Source organism: Fulmarus glacialis, unplaced genomic scaffold, assembly GCF_000690835.1.
Source record: "Fulmarus glacialis isolate BGI_N327 unplaced genomic scaffold, ASM69083v1 scaffold29450, whole genome shotgun sequence".
In the NCBI taxonomy this organism is placed as follows: Eukaryota; Metazoa; Chordata; class Aves; order Procellariiformes; family Procellariidae; genus Fulmarus; species Fulmarus glacialis.
Genome location: NW_009190068.1, coordinates 34,307 through 56,682, shown reverse-complemented (window position 1 = coordinate 56,682; position 22,376 = coordinate 34,307). Strand labels below are relative to the sequence as shown.

General features: G+C 40.0%; 1 protein-coding gene across 5 annotated transcripts in view; it reads right to left on the bottom strand.

Moving 5' to 3' along the window:
• Positions 1-2,225: 2,225 nt before the first annotated feature.
• SPATS2L (spermatogenesis associated, serine-rich 2-like) overlaps positions 2,226-22,376 on the bottom strand; it is a 33,763-nt gene continuing 13,612 nt past the window's right edge. For all 5 annotated transcript variants that reach the window (XM_009584401.1, XM_009584408.1, XM_009584416.1 and 2 more), the window contains 5 exons: positions 12,489-12,547; positions 8,895-9,004; positions 8,260-8,362; positions 4,860-5,080; positions 2,226-3,188 (listed from right to left, as the gene is read on the bottom strand). In XM_009584401.1, the coding sequence (XP_009582696.1) occupies positions 2,790-3,188; positions 4,860-5,080; positions 8,260-8,362; positions 8,895-9,004; positions 12,489-12,547 (892 nt within the window). In that variant the 3' untranslated portion in view covers positions 2,226-2,789. The remainder of the gene's footprint in view (positions 3,189-4,859; positions 5,081-8,259; positions 8,363-8,894; positions 9,005-12,488; positions 12,548-22,376) is intronic.

The window sequence follows — 22,376 nt, the reverse complement described above, 5'->3', positions numbered from 1 at the left end:
GTGTACAAAGTGCAGTGGGAATTCCATGTTTGTGTTTGAGTGATGCCAAACAGCTCTATTTGCTTTACAAATTGAGGGCACTTTTTTTAAAAAAAGAGGGCTGGCCTGAAAGTCAAGCCTTGTCCTGCCCTTAATTCCCTCACTGACCCCTGAACTCCCTTACATTACAAGGAGTATCACACATAGCTACCTCTGTAATTAGAAGATAAAAAGAGAGTTCTGTTGAAGATGGGCCCAAGAGCATCCGATTATTTACAAGTATTGTGAACAGTAAAACACTCCTAGAAATTGGCAGATATAATTCCAAGCATACAGAGACCAAGAAGTGAAAGATTAAGAGATACCATTCTGACAGAGCTACACTTCAGAGCACGTAAAAAAAGCTACACTTTAGCCACGTAATGTAGTTAAAACGTGTACTGCAATACTAAACCACACTTAGCGTGCTAAGACTGCAGCGTTCCCACTCCCCAGCCCAACCGAGTCCATGCCTGCATCTCTCATCAAAGAAAATGTGTTTGCATCACAGTCTGAAGAGAAATGCCGTCGCTCACCTGTTAGTCCTGGGTCTGTCACATACTGAGCCTCCAGTACATCAAAGGTTAGCTGGTACTGAAAAGCGCAAGGTGGTCCTGTTGTGCTGAGTTCTGACTTACGTTACAGATTTTATTTATTTGCAGAAGCCTGCTTGTGAGAAGCTGACTTACGGAATAAAATAACTTTCAATAATCCTGTCAAGTGGAGAAGCTATAAGGAAGGAGTAAAAGTCATTATAGATAAGTTAGATTTTCTTTTTTTTAGGCGGGGTTACAAGAAGGGACATAAATAAATTTCACAAATTATGTAAGGACAATATAAGAAGATTCCTGTGTAATACCTGCATGGAAATTATAATTGCATCTCAAACTGTAAGGCAGCAGATAGATTTTGAAAAGCTACCTGATGGGTGTGCACAACACAGATTGTGGAATTTCGGTCCCATTTACTCAAAACTGTTAGGTTATCTGAATCCTTCCAACAGGACAAGAAATACAGCAATCAGAATTCAGCTTAAAAGCATGATAGGTAATTAACTAGGACAGAAGCAGTGCTTGCAATGCTAAGAAAGCCAATGTTTACCTATGCATGTTTATTTGTCTTTCACCACTCTTCCAGATGAAGATGAGTTATTTGCCTTTTAGAATCAGGTTTTACCAATATTCACATGTGGAAAACTGTATACAGATATCAAGGCAAATAAAAATAATCAAAATCATAATTCCCATAAGGATGCATCTCACTCTACACTTTGAGGTTATTTTTCAAGGGCCACAGAGGAAAAGTAAACCAGTCAGTACTAAGGAAGTGTGCCGTCAGCTAACAGAAATTAGGCAGAGGAAACTGGTAAAAAGCAGTAGCAAACAATAACCTAGGAATAAACTTTTAAAGATACTCAAGTGTCCTGCTCTTACTGACCTTTTACACCTTTCTGATTCTGACACTTAGGCCACTAGTTCACTTGATGCCAGGTCTGGATTCTGACACCTTATTATGTTAAATAATAACTTGTATTAAAAGCATGTCCAGGATGGAGGTGGCTCCCATGGGAAGGTTCTGTTCTGTGCACTTGTGGCATTAGAATCCAACTAAAAGCAGAAGCCTAGTCCAATCCAAACTCAGCTGAAAGCCTCCCACTGATACCAGGTGAATTAAGCAAATACAATTTGAATAAGATCACAAAGGTTAGGCACTGCAAAGCAGCAAACACCAGAATATTTTAGAAAGAAGATTTTAATTTTTTGGAAGAAACAGGTTTTCTGAAATACAGAATCAGAACATTAAGACTAAGTAAGATTTTTATTTTAATAGAAAACTCGGAAGGATGTAGTATCTGCTCAAATATGTACCTCCACATTCTGCTGCATGTTGCTGTAACAAATTTATTAGTCGTAGCTCTCGTTATGGACAGATGGTTCCTACAGCAAAAAAATAGAAAAATAATTTGGATTCAAGTCTAGAACACCTGCAACTTTTCATATGCAAAAAAATAAATCCAACTAGTCATAGAAAAATGGCTGATAAGGATGGAGAATAGGGCTGTGCACCTGAATAGCCATGACTATATACATTCCAAACTTAAGAAATGAGCATTTTTCCTCAGCCTCATAAAAATAGTTTGTCAATGAAAAATACCAGTATGTAATACATTTAATACAATTTATACTTGAATTTAAAGATCTCAGATTATGCAATAAGCTAAAATCAAAAGTACTGCTTTTTCAAATGTTCTTGTATATAACAATACTCTGTGTATACAGTGTGCATGCATGTACATGTATACACGCACAGAAAGAAAGAGGTGTATAGAGATTTGCTGAAAAATTCTACAAGATTATCTGATTTCATTGCAGACCACAGCATACAGACTTCCTGGGATCCTTCTAACACAGGCTGCTCTAAAAAACAATAACGTTGACTGGTATAACCACATATCTACATCAGGTTTTTGCTATTATGAATTTAATTATCAATTTATTTTTCCAATCTAGATTTCATTTTTCTAAGTAGTAAATGCTGCTTTGGTAAGATTCTGTACTGTCATGACAAAATAACTGTGAACACATTGGGCAAAGCCTTGAAAGTACAAATTAATTTTGATAATTAGTAAGTAATAAAGATACCAACAAGTTTCAAGCAGCAACAGATTTAAAATGACTATGTTCTGACTTATTTTCTTCACCAATAAGCATCTCAAGCAAGAAACTAAAATGAAGAGATTAAATTTCTCTGCCTGCCATCACCATGACATTTTAAGCCACCAAAGTCACAGCTGGCACTGAAAGAACAGTGGCATCAGCAGAGACCTCCATCCTTGCAGGACATAAATTGCATTGTGACACCCTGCCAACACTGCCTTGGAAAGGCCTGTGATCTGCGGTGTCTGGTGTATGATGCTTTCGTCGGGTCTTTTCTGAATGTGTCGGATTCTCTGTGGTCCTGGTAGTTGTGGACTGCTCTTGATTTTTCATAGCTCCTTTATTTTTAGATCTGAAGCTGTTATGCTGCTGTCTTCTGTGTTCAGACCTGGAACCACTCTTTGTATTATTTTGATCTGCCTCATTACTGGCACCTTGTGACTTAAGAGATCCATTGAGCCGGATGTTTTGGTGCTGTGGGTTGAATCGTCGTCTCTGGCTAGAAGGCCCATTCTATCCAGAAAGAAATCGGGTAACTGTTAGGTTATCTGAATCCTTCCAACAGGACAAGAAATACAGCAATCAGAATTAACAAAAATTGCAGAATAAAATTTTCAGTGTAACAAGGAGAGGGAAAACACTATACAGTTTTGATTGTTGCCAGAGCTCTCTATTTATAACACTTAAAAACTGAACTATGGGTAACATGCTACATCTGAGTAGCCTGGAAATATAGATGGCAGGTCCACCACTGATGCCAAATTAAAATCTGCCATGATTCAAGAGAACACAGAAAAGGGGATGAAATACTAGATATCTCAACAGCAGCAGTTAAGAAGCACTGAAGAACTTAATACTGACTGATTTCTTCCAAAATCATGAAAATACCTTTCCTAGTAAAGTACTGTTTAAATACTACAGTAAGACTGCAGGAAGAACAGAAATTCACATGTAAATTGAAGTCAAGTTAAGAATCCACACAATAAGAGAGATGTGATATGACATGGACCTGTTGGAGCGGGTCCAGAGGAGGGCCACGAAAACTATCAGGGGGATGGAACACCTCTCCTATGAAGAAAGGCTGAGAGAGTTGGGGGTATTCAGCCTGGAGAAGAGAAGGCTCTCGGGAGACCTTATTGCAGCCTTTCAGTGCTTGAAGGGGGCTTATAAGAAAGATGGGGACAGACTTTTTAGCAGGGCCTGTTGCCACAGGACAAAGTGGAATGGTTTTAAACTAAAAAAGGGTAGATTTAGACTAGATAAAAGGAAGAAATTTTTTACAATGAGGGTGGTGAAACACTGGAACAGGTTGTCCAGAGAGGTGGTAGATGCCCCATCCCTGGAAACATTCAAGGTGAGGTTGGACGGGGCTCTGAGCAACCTGATCTAGTTGAAGATGTCCCTGTCCACAGCAGGGGGGTTGGGCTAGATGACCTTTAAAGGTCCCTTCCAACCCAAACTATTCTATGATTCTATATCTTGCTCAAAGGAAGCTTCGATCCTTAGTAGGAAGTGGCTGAATTGCTTTATTTGCATGACTGCCAGGGCAGCTGATTCCATACATGCACTGACATTATGTAATGCTCCTACATTTCCCTTCAGGCACCTTCTTGAGCCTAAAATCCCTGCTGGGACAAAATTCATACCAACTTCAGTGGCAGCTTTACCTAAGCACAACGGCACAAGGACATTCTAAGGTGCTCTTATAATGAAATAGCTACCAATACAGCACAATACTATAAGCTGTATTATACAGCTTCTGAAATAGCATGCTTTTAAACCTGGCAGGATTCCACTTTCAAAGTCTATCTAATAATCATGCTTCAACAGCACATCAACTGATCATTTGTCAAGGATCAGGAATAAGTGTTTCTCCATCGTAGCATATAGGGCAATTAGCTATTACAGAGAGTTTTTCTTTTTCAGTCTGTTAACTGCCACTAGTCACTTCTGAACACCAGACAGCAGCCTTTGCTGGTATGGCATTTCTGCTATTTCCACCTTGTATGTTCACACTGCCTTGAAAATGAAGCTGGAAAATACACACTTGCATATTTGCAAAAATTATTAATTAAATATACGGACTGCAAACCAGTATTTGATTTTGTATTAACAACTTTCAATGCTGCATATTTTTCTGAAATTTTTGAAATAATTTAGTTTATTTCATAACTGGTTTCTTACCTGCTTATTTGTCAGGATTCCTTGGGAAGAAGATTCTGTAGGATTGGAAGAAAGATGACTTTGTACTTTAGTGCTGGCTGTTCTATTATCAGAGTTCTTGGCATTACTAGAGGACTTTCGGTTGTGCGTATTTTGCTTGCCAGTTGTTGCATGCGAGGTCATTGAAGACAGCACTGAACTACATGGTGTTCTTGAGGAATAGTTGTTCTTTGGGTGAGAAACTATAAAAAAAGTATTCTGTGTTATCAGTTAAATGATCAACATCTAAACATAAGGCTGTGTTCTTACCCTGCTTGCAGTTAATTTTTGTTCCACCCTTACTTTAAATAATGAAGTAAGCTAGATAACTAGGGTCGGAATTGGGCCATAGCGTTTTACTTCTGTGAAAGTGCCTCATAGTGAATGAAGCACTTCTGGAGACAAAAGAGCCAACGTGGTGGAATTGCGCTAAAACTGGAAGCAGCCTCACAGAAGGTTAGACTTTGGTCACCCAAGAAAACTTTTCAAAATTCATGGCACCTATTGGTTTGCTTGTGAACTTTTAACCAGTTGAGCTGAACACATGTGCTGTCAGGACTGCCCCATGCACTGCTGTCCTATCCATAATGTCCTATCAATAATGCTCCTAACAGGAGTCTTCAGGCAACAAAGGAAGAAACATGGGAAGAAAGTGAGTGGCATGCCAGTAACTCTCTCGACTGCTTGAGGTCAAAGGAAGTTGTGCCTGCAGACACAACTGCAGACTAAATTCGATTCCAAATTATTCTTGGAAGGCTGAAGAGGCTGACGTTTGCTGTCTATATATATATTAGCTACGAGACAGGTAACAGCTATGAAAGCTTCCTTAGTATGTCTAATATTTTTTAAGAAGAAAAAAAAAGTCCAGTGCCTGTTGCTCACTCCTCTCTAAGGAGATGGTTAACAAAGGTTCTTCTGTACCATGGGTATCTACAAAAACTGGAACTGAATGCACTAACCCACTTCATGTAGATCACAGCAGTCAGCACCATCAGGAACCACTATTGCCTGTCAGTATATTCAGTATATTCCTGCTCCCTACTTCTTAGTATTTTGAGACTGCCTGATTTCTTAACCAGGTCTGGATGCAAAGCGCACTGCGAAGTGCACCAGACAAATCCTTGATTCCTACCTCTCTGCATTTCCACAAGCTCTTCAAGCTGCCTGCTTCTGTGCAATGGCCCCTAAGCAGTCTCAGAGAGGACTCTGAGGCTATTGAAGTAAAGTTCTTGATCTTAATTTGCTGTTCTGATTTTTCCGATTATGGAATTTTCCTGTTTCCTTCTGGTACAGATTACAAACCAGAGGCTCACTTCAGTGAGACACCTATTGTTTTATTTAAGAGATGCTTCTATTTTTCCACTTTTAGTACAGAGAAAGAAGATGCGGAATAATTTTAGCAACTGAGCATCATCTGTTAGGTTTTTTGAAGCTCTTGTTCACTTACGCCAACATCAGCTATTTCTCCCACTAGGTGCCCTCTTCAAAAAAAAAATGCAATGACCTGCACAATGAACTGAATTTTCTGTCCTAAGTTCAGTGAGGCTGGCTGTCACCGAATTCTACTGCTCTCTCTTGTCTAAAATAGACTGCTGCACATGGAAGCCCATATAAAAATCCAGGTGCTTGTCATAAAAACATATTTTTAACAAAAAAGATGTACAAGGAAGGGGTACAACCCACCGTTAGGCATCCTGGATATATGTCAGCCCAATTATTTTTGTTTCTTCCTGTCCTTCATTGTGAGTGTATATGCTGCCTACTCTCTTCTCATGCTAGAACATGCCTTCCTTTGCACAAGCTTTGTGGTTTTGGTTACTGCTTTTGTTAAAGACCTCAACAGTGGTTGTTCTTGGCTATAGGCCTAGTACAATCTCTGTTTGAGGGATATTTGCAGCTCCTAGCAGGGTACGGGTTTGTGAGATGCTCCAAACAGAAACATCTTTTCCACTGAAGAGCTCTTACCAAAGACATGCCAACAGCATGAGTTGCTCATCAAAGGTCACTGAGGGCAGAGTAGAGCTAAGTTCTTCAGACAGCCAGTGCACTATCAGTCATTTGTAAGATGGCACTGCTTCCCTGCTAATAGCTGTTCTTTTGACTTCATTGACCTGATTTCAACAGGTCTGCATCAAACTATGCTTAAGTAGTGCTTTACTGAAATGAGGTATAAATAATTAACTTGCAGAATTAACTGCAGCTGGAAGTTATTCAGGAAAGTAGTTCAATGAGTTTAAAAAAATAGTCTGTGGTTGTATCAATAGCAGCTGTGGTTATATTAGTCAGGATAATCTTTACAGAATTTTCAATCTCTCAAGCTTCAGGGTATGAGGTAGGGTCTATGAGGTGACTGTGAACAATTAGATGCATTACTGGGAAGCTTATGCCTTCCTTTGAAACATCCTGAGTTGGCATCAATGAGAGATGGGATACGGGGTTAGATGGATCTTCAAAGTGTTCTGCAAAAGCAATTAGAGCGATGAAATGAATTAAACTGGTTACACCTCAAAGGAGTCCGTTCTTTAGCTGTGCAGTCAGAAGATCGTATTGGCAGACTGTGATATTTTTTCTTTTTTCTATTTCTAGTAACTCCTTGAAAACATTAGTTATTTTTCTTCCCAAAATTGTTTTCCTTCCACCAAGATGCAGTAGTTCAGTGTTGTGTTAACATTTTTTCTCCTTAGTGATGGTACTGATGGGATATCATGGGACAGGGTAACATCTGGGGCAAAGCATTATAGCATTTACTTTTTTGCGGGGGAAAAAGCATGACAAAGATGAGAAATAGGCTATCTCGTATTTTGCAACAGGGACATGATACTTGGAGCAGAAAATGAACCTGAATTTCCAAGCAGAAGGGCAGATGATTTGGAAACAGAAACATTTGGAACTACCTTTAGCTCCTGAAAAACCCAATGAATACTGTTATGAAGCTGGGGAGTTACTTCCTAGCAAGAGAGATCTGAATTGGTCTCATAACATTACGCTCACACAGAGAAGCTTCCGATTTACTAGTTATTCATAAATTACTGAATTTGAGTGTTCCCCAGAGCTGACTTTTATTTCCACTTGGAAATGCTGTTTAGATGGAAAACTACAACTGATCTGAGTAACACCTGGAAATCTCTGACAAAGAGGGCACTGTGCACAAGCAGATGGACTGTGCAGCACATGTACATTGAGTCTAACCTGTTGCATACTGTAAAGTTGACTTGTGCATGTTCAGCAAGCCTGCTGCATCCAGATACGCCATTCATGTCAGGCTTGCTGCACACACACACACTGGCACTACACATGCCATTATTTCTGCCAGCATCTCCTGAACACATATGTGGAACATGATGTTCCGAGAACTTCGGTGTGAGAAATCATCAGTACTTACTTTCTCCACAGAGCTGAATTTGGGTCTTCAGCTGTTCTGTATCACAGGAAAATCGGGCGGACCTGCCCAGCTCTTCATCATATTTCCGTTCACTCACAAAGTGCTGCAAAAATACAGACAAGTTAACAGTGATTTGCATTCTGAGCAAAAGACTACATGGATGGTACAGAAACCAATCAATACTTATCTTAAGTTCACTTTAAGGCTCAGCAAACTGTTGACCCTGCCCTGTACACAGGATCTCTATGCAGAACCAAGTATTTTCCCATCCTTAACCAAATTACATGTCTCACAGCCCAGCGATGGGTGGATCACTCCCGCCCTTGGGAAGTGGGTCATTTCATCAGAGCGTATGTGTTTCATCTCTGAACCTGAAGCTATCAGGCTTGCTTGTTAACTGTGTCTGATAAGTGATACACAAACAGCAAAACTCCCCACTGCTGCACTTACGAGGGGGTAGCTTACACTTCTCTGATAGCATCTGTACACTGTTCAGAGGTGCTATAATGCTTTAAGAAGGTATGCTTTCCCCATGGAAAGCTATGGAATGAGCAGCCTAGGCATGTTAACATGACAGCTCTTTCTTGGCATTTATGCAAACAGCTACAATGCCCAAGCAGAAGTGAATGCCTGACCTTAATTTCAGCCCTGAGTTCAGACAGTTGTGCTTCAGCCATCTGACTGGCTAGGTCTGTCAGTCTCTTCAGCTCCTCAGCTTTCTTCTGCCGAGCAGTCAGGATTTCCACTGCCAAATACCAATAGTCAATAATTAATGCTAGGAAGGTAAATTGCTCTGTAATTCATTACTCTTTGGGCATTAACACTGTACATCCCATGTGAGACAAACATACACATCTCAGACCCCCGACTTCAGCTGGACTTCCAATATGCTGCTTGCACAGACTAAGTCAGTTAGCATATTTAACTGAACTGCCTGATGTTGAAAAAGATCTGGAAACGGGATAGCTGTCAGAAAATCAAAGTTAAACCAATTCTTCAACATTTAGACAAACAGGGGCAGAGTCGTGTTGTTTTGAGTTTTCCAGTGCTTTATTTTTAAGCACAAAATCAGGGAGCCTTCCATGGAGACATGGAAAGAAGCATTACATTGAGTCAACAGCCTGTTTCTGAAGACACATATTTTATTTAGACAGGGGCATTTCAGTTCCTCTGAAAAAAATCTGTTCATATATCATTTACATTAAAATCACCGGCATTGCAATTTTGCTTTCAAGTACAGCATATACACAGTTGCCATTTCTACAGCAAAGCAGTATTACAAAGGCCAAGAGTCTTTATGAAAAAATACTAAATATTCACTACTGCCCATCTTGTATATTTTATATAAGGAAGGGGTGAATAGTGATGTTCTTATAGGAAAAGATTAACCATGAACCACAAAGCAACGGTCCACTTACATGCAGGATAATACAATATTACAATTTTGGTGGAAAATTAAGTATATGCAAACTCTATTACCTACATGGTGACTCAATGTAAAGCAACAACTGATTAATTGGCTGGTGGGATCACCACTTATGGCAGAGAGGAAAGATAGTATCTAAACGTAAAATAATAACAACCATAGTCTTTTGTCTAGAACTTATGCCTACAGGCAGGGTAAGTGGTAGTTGTTGTAAACAACAAATCCTAAGGCCACAGACTCCATTACAGCTGTGGAGACTTTGGCTTCTTTGCCGCCTTTTGCCACAAATTTCCAGAGCAGACTTGGCAAGTCACCTAATCAGCTCATATTTTGTAATGCCGTTTTTTAGGTGAGAATTAATGATATTTTACAGAGAGCTTGTTTCTCAACCCATTATCATTTATTTAATCAGATGGCACCTTCTTTTGAAAGTATTATAGCATCATAGAATAGTTTGGGTTGGAAGGGACCTTTAAAGGTCATCTAGCCCAACGCCACTGCCGTGGGCAGGGACATCTTCAACTAGATCAGGTTGCTCAGAGCCCCGTCCCACCTGACCTTGAATGTTTCCAGGGATGGGGCATCTACCACCTCTCTGGGCAACCTGTTCCAGTGTTTCCAAGTACAGCATGGTCGAGCAGGCGCAGGGAGACAGAGCTGTGGCTGTACAGCTGTGTGGGAGCAACCAAACCATGTGATAGAGGAGCATGTGTCACACAGGGCAGGGAAGACAGAGGGTGGCTACAGTCTCTTGAGCCCTGTTGGTAAATCTGTGCCTACGTTATTACTTATGCTAAGAACAGGTGTGTATCTACCTCTCTAGCTGATCTTTTAATTTCATTTTTGTGGAATACGGTCTACAAGTCTGAGAAACTATTATCAGATCAAATGAACAGTTTACTAGTTGTTTTTCTTTGTCCAATAGTTCTGTTTTATTGCTTATTCTAGGTAATGCTAATATTGTTTCTCCCCAAGGTCAGCATCCCCTTTGCTGAAGTGACTGTCCAAACCATGTGATCTCATCTCATACTGGCACTTACCTCGCATGAGATGCCAGCCATATACCCATTTTAAAAAAAACTGAAATTATCATATTTGAAAGTTTTCCCAGTATTGACAGTAAGAGTAAGATTACCCACTGTAAAATAGTCCTCCAATGCAGCAAAGAGATGTGAAAATAAATAATGATGTCAATCTTGGTTAGCATGTTACAGTCCTATAAAAACTTTCTGCCTAGAGTTCTGAAGGCACTTTACAAGCCTACAACAGCCTTGAGAGACAGCAGAAACTACACTGTTAAAGCCAGGTACAGGGGCCATCCAATGTCACCTGTGGAGTTGGCATGAAAGCAGGGAAATAGAACCTGCCATGTGCAAACGCAGCACTTCGCATGCCTGTAGATAAGAATTAGGTTCACTTTCCACAAAAATTATTACTATACCTGGCGAAGATTAATGAAGGTGCCCACCTGGACGGTGGATTTTCAAGATGTGTTTTGTTTATGCAGTTAGGGCTTAGATCTATGTCTGCTGATATCAATGGGAATTTTACCACTGGTTTTCCTGGGAGTGAGTGCATGTCCTGTAGCTGATTATGGCTACCTGGTCTCCGCAGGTAACAAAAAGCTGCTGATATGTTTCCATCCACAACTCCTCCCCAGAATAACACAGAACTCCAAATCCACATCTATTTCATGCTAGCACTAGAAAAGTTAGCATACAAAATTCCAAACACAAACTAATGCTAATCTTTGCTGTAACAACCTGTACATTTTAGTTTCCACATACATACAACTACAAGAGACTTAACTAGCAACAGAGGATTTAGATTCTTTTTTTAAATAAAAATTTAACTAGTATACATTTGTAAACTAAGTGAGAGTTCTAAATGCAAATGAAGCATTCAAGAATGTTACATATATTTGTGACCCTCCTTGGAAGGACCTTAAATTCACAAATCAATAAAAGGATTGTATGCATACATAACAGTGATATTTTCATCTGCCAGGCAAAGTATCATTCTAGCAATACTTCATTTATTCTTCAGTTTCTTGCTTAGCACTCTCTATTGAAACACATAGATTACTGGGCCATGAATACCATATCTCAGATGGGGTATAAGAGATATCCTAATACATGGCTCATCTTGCTTTTTTTTTTCCCAAACCAGAATATATATACCTTACCTATACAAAAAACAGAGACAACATGAAAGCCTAGAATCAGATCAACTCCCACAGATTATTAAGAAAACAGATTCCAGTAAGCAGCTGGGTTTTGATTTTTTTTATTGTTCTAATTCATAAGCTTGATCACTATCCCTTAAAGCTATGCAAGGCCACACAATAACCTATTCCCCTAGTAATTTCCGGTATTCTAGGTATTATCTATTTCCGGTATATATATGAGCAATATATATATATAATTTATATATAATATAAGCAAGCAAACAGTGATTAAGAAATGGAAATGAAGTAATTGAGAAACTATAGAAATAAGGAAAAAAAAAGCGGTCAAAAAGCTCTGATAAGTAAGCAGAGGGAATAAATCATTTAAATCTAACTTCACATGAACTTTTGGTTTACCTTAATTTCATAATATTGAAGTTTTGATGCACAATCCTTACAGATAGAAACTATACAGAAACTATCCTGGAACATTAAAGACTTATTTGATTGTATACATATACAATGAAAGGTGCTGGAATGCTGCTAACCAAATTTATGTACTGTGTAATTTTCTGCCCAACAAAACAGATGTTTCCATGACTATTCCAAAAGTTCCCTGCGTATTTTTTTACTTACTGGCTTCTTCTTTAACTTTATCAATTTCTGCCATTAATGACACTTCTTTGTCTACGATGCTAAAAAAGGAAAAAAAAAGAAAGAAAAAAACCACAATTTAATCCATGCTAGAACTCCATCAAAATCAAAAGCTGTAACTACACAAAGACTTCAGATCTTAGTTATGGGCAGTTTTGAAATTGATAAGACTTAAAAAACTGGAAGCTGAAAAAACAGCTAGGCAAACTGGCTACAAAAAATTAGTGATAATCAGTGTATGCTGATTTACACAAACAGCTCACTGGCCTGTCCATGTGTCTGCACAGATGTGGAAGTCACTCTGATTCACCTCTTCAGCACTGCCGGGCCACAGCAGTCCTCAAATGACTAAACAGTCTCTTTCCTAATTAAGCCAGATACACCATTGCTGCTACCCAGGTTAATACACCTTAGCTCTCAGTGCAATATTAAGAATAAAACACAATTAAAGCCGCATGGAAAGAGGTCCTTCTCTTCCTTAAATAGAGATATTCTTGCAACATATGTCAGCATAAATAAGGTTTGTGATGTAAATAAGCATTAATGTAACAAAGATCAGCTTCCTTGCCCCCCATTCTCTCCAGGAATGGGAAGGTGTGGTTCCACTTTTACCTGGACTTCCTAAAGGTCTCATGTGCCTCTCCTTTCACAAATCTCTGATGCGCAATCCCTGACAGTGGGATTTCTGCACTTTTAAGCTGTCAAAGTGCAAACTGATCAGGTGGATTTACTGAGAGCAGATAGTGGGTCTGGTAAGTTGTTCACATCATCAACCCGGGAACATTATTCAATGAAATAACACCACTGCAGAATGCTCTCCAGTGGGTAATGCTCTGGTGTGCAACTCCATTTTCCCCTCATTAAATTATTCTTAGTCATGTTCACGTTTAATAAACACCACCAATGTTGATGCTTATGTTTGCATAAGTGAGTAAACAAACAGCTGGGGGGAAATCGCAAAAAGTAGGTCAAACACCAGGAATAAATCCAGGCACGCACTCAAGGGAAGAGTAGAGGTCTCAACCCTTTCAGTAAAACCATCCTTAAACGTAAGCTTTTGTACCCAGTGAAGACACTGAGTTATATATGAACTAGCTTCCATCAGAAGGAAGACATTACAGAAAACTCAAGAACAAAACACTTGTCTAGAATGCCCTTAGCAAGAAGGGAAAGATCCTATGGAGTTCAGTAGGCAGCAATCAAAGACAGAAGACTTACAGAGGAGAGAAGGACTGACGAGTTGTTAACTAGAACAGGGAACAATTAGGGAGCCGGCAGTGTGGGGAAGACATGGCAGATATATAGCTGATTCAACTAGAAATTTACCAGCTCGAATGTGTTCAAGTGCCACGCAGCCTTCTTGAAATCTTCCCATAAATTAACCAAGCTCATACAGGAGATTTGCAACAGAAGTTCTGCAGAGTCCTAACCTTGGGTTTTAACCAATCAACCATGCCACCTTTGGAGGAGGAGAGGCTACTACCTTCACACTGCCTCCCAACAGCCACCAAGAGGGACAGAGGCAGGTTGGCTGGTGGCAAAGGATGCAGCAAGACAATAAAATTGCAGCGTAACACATTTTTCTGTTTCATACATATAAACAAGACTCAAAATACTGTTTTGGCCTGCCAGATCAATTCTGTGTGAAGTACACACCAGAGGAAATAAAACAGCAGGGTTTTTTACGGTAAAGCAAATCAGTTAAGAGGCATACTCTTACAGTGAAAGGACACACTTGTTCCAGTTGGCCCTCAATATTCTCCAGGCATAAGCATTAAGCTTGGACTCCAAATAGGTAGGTGACGACTGCAGCTTGCTAATCTAAATAGCAATAGCTTTTCAGAATTAATCTATTTTCAATTAGCTTTTGTAACTACATGGTATAATAAACTTTCTTGGCTTTCACAGCAGGTGGCTGAAATGAGTCTTGTAAGTTCTCAGCTGTTTCTACCTTCCACAAAAAAAAGAGATTTTAATGGTCTTTAGTATTTCCCTCTAAATTTAAAAAGCCTGCACGTTTTTTCTTTTGCTGTCTCTGTTACAAAAGTGTCTCCCTAGTGTACTACATAGGTTATATAAAAAAACTTCTGGCTGGAAAAAATATTTGGGCAACAAGCTCACAACAGCAGAGCTCATCAGAACTGTGTTTTGGCCCAGTTCATTCCATGACTGTCCTCTCCCCACTCCAACAACAGATCCTTGCTAAACTGCTTGACGCCTAACATTTTATTTTGATGCCAAATAAAAACACTTTTAATACCAGAATGAGAACAAGGTCATAGCAGTCCTATATTTATCATATTTCATAGTCAGATCTCATCTGTTACTAGACAGTTTTCCACTCCTAATCTTTTAGCATGGTCTCTGATGAATGCTTCAGGAAAGCATTTAGACATTGTAGTAGTAGAGGCCAAGACTATGATGAATTTGATGGAGAACAACCACCTAAGTACTTCCTTTGTAGCTACAAACTAACATTAGGAAAACTAAAGAATAAAACAAGAGAAAAGGTGTTTGGTGCCTTTGTCAATGAGAGACTAGTTAATGTGATAAACTAAGTTTCTTTAACGGACAGATCTTCATGGGGTTGCCCTTCCCTGAAGACAATGCAGCTGTACTAACTTATACCAGCTGAGGACATGGACTCTCTCTCTCGACAAAAAGGAAAGGAACATACTAATTCTCATCTGGAAGCGTACAGCCAGATTTTTCAGCTTGGAAATCATGAACTACCATATGTCATGGAATAATGGGGGAAGTTAACATTTCTTTAGGAATGCCATAGGCCAACCAGCGCTAGGAAATGCTACATTTCTTCTTAGTTCACATAAGGGTCAGTTATTAAGGAAACAGAGTAGGAATCAATTTGATTCCTTTCTAGTCACATAGAGCACTTCAGTGCAAAACTGACGAACTCCTCCATCAAGAACTTGGCAAAGTTATAAACAAACAAAAATGACAGAGAGAAAGCTGGAAATATGGATTGGAAAAAAAAAGAGGAAAGACAAAACAAATACAAAAAGAAAACTAAATGCTAACAGATATAGAAGGAGAAAGGACAAGAACACCATGGAAAAATCAATGGATCAAATCTTGTCTCTTGCTCCTGCTAAGATCCCGCTGTTTTCACACGAAGCTCAGAGAGCCACTTAAGCTGAACAGCTTCTTAACTCATGAGAAGTTTAACTGGTTTTAATGTATTTTCTGGAATAATGCCCTACTCAGCCTCAATAGGACGATCATGATCAGACCACAGTGCTAGCATTATTGAGAACTGCTCAAAGCTCAGCTCAGCTCCTGGGAATGCGTTTTCTTTCAATGCTTCTTAGTGTCCACTTGATACCAAAATGTTGTATCAAGCTGGTACGCTCCAGCACACAGCCTGCAGCCATTGGTGTGCTTTGGAGAACTGGATACTGGGTGCTAAAGGAACTTTCTGCACACTCATGTATCACCAGATTTGGGCTCTAGCAGAGCAAGGAACAGAATGCATTTCAGATCTAAAGATACCTCAGGGAAAATGTTCTGCTAATTCCTTCCTCTCTAGTTATGCTGTTTCTCTTGGGTCTTCCATAGATGTTAGGAACCAGGGTTAAAATCATAAACATACTTCTTTAGCTGAGGTTCTGGAGATATCATACCCTTATTAAGTTTTTCTGATTACTCCCAGCACTAACATTCTATCAGGCTTCAGCCATCCCTTCTCCTTCCCTCCAACATGAGCACTTGAGTATATTCCATATACCATTTGAGACTCCTGTGACAAACACAAAACTTGTCACCACCACCTCCCTCTCTGAAGGTACCTGAATCCATGCCCTAATCATCAGTCCATAGGATCCCCTGCTGTAGCAGTATTTGCCAGTTCTGCTGTAAGTGTTCAGGTTTTTATGATACATTTATAATACTCACTGGAGAAAATACTGGGACTCAAATCCCTTCTCTCATTGACCAGGCTCAACAACAGATCTGAATCAAGTGAGTCTTACACTCCATGACTGATGCTGGAGCCAAAACAGAGTAACACTACTACCTCTTTCTTTTCTGTCTCCCTTTGCAACACCTGTCTTCTGAAAGGACCGATTCTGTTCTTCTCTTACCCCTCACTTTTTCAGGATCAGGGCCTGTGTACCAAACTCTAGCGATCGGCATTGTATCATTGTTCACCACAGGTGAGTATCTGTAGTTTGGAGCACAGGACTCAGCACTGTTTGATTTTAATATCCAGATGAAATTTTGAGGTGGGGTTCAGGAAGGAGACAATTTTGTTGAAGGAACAAGGCAAAGGCTTAACATAGAGGACATGCAAACGGGGCCAGGACACAGCCAGTGCTCGTGCTGTAGAGATACGAGATGCAGCAGGAGAGATAGCAGCTCTCTAGGATTCATTTCGCTGAAGCGATTCTGAAGGCAAGAGCCTAAGTGTCCTATTCCTGGTCAAATGGACAGTACTCATGCCTTGGACTTAGGCAGGCTGGCAGAATTCACACAAGTATACAATGGGAAAAGAGCTACAAACACCAAACTGCAATGAGTTGCCAGCACAGCAACGATAGGGGTAAATTATGCTGACAGCTGCCTCATTTCACAGTTTCATACTCAGAACAAATTCAGAATTCTAGCGGAAATAAATTAATCTTCCTCTAGTTTATTGCATGAAATTTAATGCTTGCACAGTGAAAAAAGAAAGATATTTTCAGTCAGCTGCAATACCTCAAAATCCCACTAAAATCATTAAAGTTATTAGTGCCTCTTCAGAAAAGCTGCTTCAGATTGCCAGGCTGGCTGATTTATAGTTTTACTGATGAGAATCAGAAGGGTTCCAGATGACCAGAATCTTCTCTTTCCTTCTGCTTCTTCTAGGCATTATGATAAACCTATTGTGCCTGAAGAGACGGGGAAATAAAAAGACCAAGCTGACGTGGAGGCAAACATGCTGACACAGCTCACAAAGGTAAGCCACAGCTGCATGGCACAGAGGTTACTGTTAAGAGTGTAATTCAAATGAGTCCTTTAAAAATCCTGTTAAACCCCCAAAAATGCCAATTTTCTCCTTGAGGTGTTTAATAAGCTTCACTCTCCCCTGAATCAGCTTTGTGCACAGTTTGAGAATGAATGTTTTTTTGGAGACTAAGGAAGACACAGTCAGCTGTGGCATTCTGAAAGACTGCAGCAGGGCTCTTCATCTGGAAGGGGGAAAGAGCTATTTTTTTCATGGGCATCTTCTGGGGTCTTTTTTTTAGCAGGTGAGATGCTGGAACACTGAGGTACAATTCGAGTCCTTTTTTCATGAGGAAGGGAGTTAGTTGTGGGACACTGCTGGAGTTTGACAGCTTAGGCTTCAAAAAATAAAACACACCATTCTCCAGTGACTTTGCTCTGTCAGCAGGCTTTGGAACAGGCCCTAGTAGCTCCTTTAGTGCTTGCACAGTAAAAAAGAAGAGATATTTTCAGTCAGCTGCAATACCTCAAAACCCCACTAAAATCATTAAAGTTATAAGTTGTGCTGGTTAACAATCTGCTGACAAACTCAAGCAAGTTTGAGGGACATTAATACTATCACTGTCTGCTATATCTGAGCTGAGATTACATGCAAATTCACGGGATAGTCCTGATAAGCTCAGCGTTGGTCTTTAAGCATTATGCCTTATTTCATGTACACATTTCCCTTCTAGCATGAACATATTTGATCCACAGGTGAGGTAAAAAGACAACTGATAAGAACCTCTAAGCCAATTGTGTATTTCACAAAGGAATCTCCCACCCCAATCCAAAAACCAGAACTGTCCCTGTCAAACTTTCAGCACGAGGAACTAGAATGATGTGATGAGAATGTAAATATAAAGCCCAATCACCTATAATGGGCAATTACAAGCTTTATTATTATATTACTGAGTTGCCATTCTGTTTTGTAATTGGAGAAATGATATTTCACGTTTTCTCTATATTAATAAACCTTAGGAAAAGCTGTTGTTAACTTACATATTTTGCAATGTCTCATTAAACAATATTCTTCCAGTATTAGCTCAATAGTATTTAAATGTTCATGGTGCTTGAAGGTTGTTATTTAATCACTGTATCAGCATAGGCACAATGTTTACACAACAAACCAGATTACATGAATTTTCATTCTGACCACAAATACAGTTGGACAATAAGCAGATAAACAAAAGACAGAATAAATCAATTTCACTGAAATCCTTCCCTCTGCAGTGTACCAACTGGTAAAAGTAAAAATGCCTGAAGGCTTTTAGTTATTCAACTTTTTGTGTTATTCTTTATCTACCTTCACTAATATTGTTCTCTTTAGCAGCCAGCTAGCACAGTGGGGCCTGGTAAAGCCATCATAATTAAAGGTCTATTTGCATTTTTCTTTTAAGATCTCTTTACAAACAATTAGAAATTTATTGCCTGATCATAAAAACTTGTTTAAGCTGAAAACTGACATGGAAAACCTGTTCCTTAAAGAACACTTTAAATTTTATTTATTTAGAAATGAAGGCATCACCTCAGGATTTGGCAGAGTTTTAACAAGTATGAGTTGTACCATGGCTTGTTAGCATCCTGCACATTTTTACATAAATTTGTAAAGTATTTCCTTCCTATTTGAGTCTCGGTTCTAATCAGACTACTGAGGTATCTGAGTATCTTACTGGTTTTACATATTTTAGCCTAAACACACTCTGGCAAGGCAGAAGACTGTCATCCCTGTTGTTGGGCTCCTACTACAGATGAGAGGTAACGTTCCCAAAAGCATCCTGGAAAGTGGCCACAAAGAAAGGAGAAAAGTCTGGTTTTTTGGTCTAACCTGTTGAAATTTTTTGAGATAATTATTCCCTCGATGTGTTTAATAAGTTACATTTCTCCTTAGTCTGACAACAATGAGATCAGAAAGGATATATTAACTTTTCATCCACAATGACATGCACAAAAGCAACAATCTACCTGCAGGACCCCAAAAAGCACATGTGCTTGGGTTTTACTGAGGATGACAAACACACCTATGAATGACTGGGAGGGAAGAGGGGAGATGCAAGGCCATAAAGTACAAACAACAGACTAAGAGACAGCGTAATCCACCTTTGGATTTCACCTCTGTAATCCATCTTTGCAAGTTTAGTAAAAAATACGGGGATGAAGCAAGTACCTGTAAAAGACAAAGGGCCCAGAAGGGTGACATTATGTATCTCATTGCAACATAACCCCCCCCAAATTTCATGAGCTCCACCTGTTCTCTCCACTAATACAGAGCAAGGGTAATCCCAAACTGCTGGAGGTCGTGAGAAGAGAGCAAGCACAAGCCCCTCTCCCAGTGCTGCAGCTCTGCAGGCAAGCAGCCAGCCTGAGGCCACAGCTGTTGGATCAGGTCCTTCCAGACCCCCCCAGGCAGTAGAGGCAGGACCCAGGGGCCTCAGTAAAAGCACTGGTCTTTGAAGGTCCCTGAAAACCCAGCTGGGCCCAAGGAAACCTAAGCGCTTGGGAAACTGTTTTTTCCTTCTCTGCACTGGCAAGGTTATGGACTGGACCGTATGACTGATAGGCAAACAAATATCAGAACAAACTGCAAGAGGATTTGAAAATCCATACTTTAGAGGCATAAGGACTACCAAAGGTCAGCTGGCAGACAGACACAGACAGAAAGCTAATGAGAACTGCCTGGAAATGCAGAGAGAAACAGCACAGGAACTCTGTTTAGCGTAAAGCAATACCAGTCCTGGCCTTTCCAGCCATCTGCCCATGCTCTAAACTACCACATCGCTAACACAGACAGGCAGTTCTTCATTTGGTGCCACTGATTCTGGGCTATGGGAAACAGAAAACCATCATCTTTACAGTTTGCCAAGTAGGGGTCCCAGAAAGGGGATGACTGCATTCACTCACTGCGCTTCAACTGTGAGCACCGGCAGCATTGCTCATCCCCCAGCACCAAGTACAGACACAACTCTGTTATTTCAAATGGCTTCTTCCCCCATTCAACCATTCCTCTGCTTTGACTTTAACTTCGAAAACAATAGAAAAGCAGCTTTATCCTCCCCAGTGAAAACAGAAGAAAAACTTTATATACAGTACATGCTTCCTAGTTGTTCTCTGAATGTATTTTAATATATTTTTAAATCGTTAGTATTGCCAAACTCCATTTTTCCAGCATGTCAGAGTCAATTTTTTATCCAGCCTATGGTGGAGCGTTCAAGTGCTTTTTGTTCACTTAAAAAAAAAACTAACTGTGTTGGTTTTCATGCTCTTTATAAAGCATTGGATGTATCAATGTGTTTGAGATGCAAAGAGCAGAGGAGGCTTGTCTTTCTTTGGTCCAGTTCTGCATGCAGTGTAATTAAACCTGGCCCTTACTATTTTCTACAGACTATTTTCCATTCGTGGTTGGAAGCAGACCATATGGGCAAGTAGCAGATGTTTCCTTTCAGTTCTCCATATGACTGTGCAGATACCCAATATGTGAAAATGACTTTCTGGCAAGAGGTGTTATGAGGAACTGTGACTCCTTTTGCGCTCTACACGTTTCACTCAGATTTCCTGATCATTATTCAGTCTCTTGGTGGAAAAGTGAGAACACAATTCTAGCATACAGTTTTAACCTTGGCAACAAACGTCTCAAGCGCGCTCTAGTGAGAGGGGATTTCATCTAGCTTTTCTGACCTTCCCCTGCAACTTAGGCGCTATTTGGTATTCTTCTTTTCCTTGCCCTACACTACTGAGAGAGATGGCTACGCTCTTGGATGTTTTACATCCAAGCAATAAGTGGAGCAGCTTATGTTCTCACTCACACAAAGGTATTCCTGACAACCATACATCAAAACTGGATGCAATGAGGAGAAATACTGGCTCAGGGAGTACCGTTAGAAGGATCTTCCACATAACTTTCAGGTGCACATATGAGTCTGAGAAACAGTGCCCTTCAGCTTGCTCTGCCCAGCGCTCTCATAGCCTTGGGGAAAGCAATGTCATAGAAAGCCCTGCAAGAGCAGGGGTGACGAGAGTGCTGGGTCACAGCAGGAGCACAATCCACATGAGACTGCAAAAGACTTCATGTGGAGTGGGGCAAAGTGCCCTGCCTGGTCCAGCCCATAGCCTGTAAAATGCTCTGGTGTCTTCTGGCATGAAAAGCACTGTATAAAAGCAAGCCATTATCACTTGTTCTGAGCATGCAGAGAATTACTCCAGTTGGCAGGAACTCCTGGGAGGCTCTTTAAGAAAGTAAGCCTACTGGAGTATTTTTAAATAAACATCTTTCTGGGATTGTTTTTTGGCCCCATTTCATTAAAAAGTTAAATCTGGAAGCAAGCACTGCATTTTTTTTTCCCAAGCATTTACAGGTGTTCACAGCACACCTGCTCCATACCACTCCTTTTTTAGATTGTGGGAGGGTAATATGCACTGTTTTGCCAGATAGGTGACTTTTTAAATAGCAGCGTAGTACTGACTGAGCACGTTCAGGATTAACTTCCCTTCATCAGTTAGGTCAAGCTGTGAACTACTGAGCCAGACAGAGACGTGGACTTCCACTGGCTCAACAGTTTCTGCTGCTAAAAGGAAAAGTTCTTGTGAATCTTTCTGCTGAAGCTTTCAGGACATCTTAGGCCACATATGCTATTCATTTATCTCCATAATAATGGTTTTATATGCTATCTGGAGGTAGGAGGAAGATATATGATGTTATCTTTGCACTTCATCCTTTCTTTGATTGGTAAAATCATGAAAAGATTAAAAAAAAAGATTAGAAAGTCCAAAAGATTACTGACTCTTGATTCTGACCTTGATAGTAAATGCAAAAAGAAGGACATAAAAAGGGTCTTTTTTCTTATTGCCAAAGGAAGAAAAACAAACCTAAGAGAGACAACAGAAAATAGTATG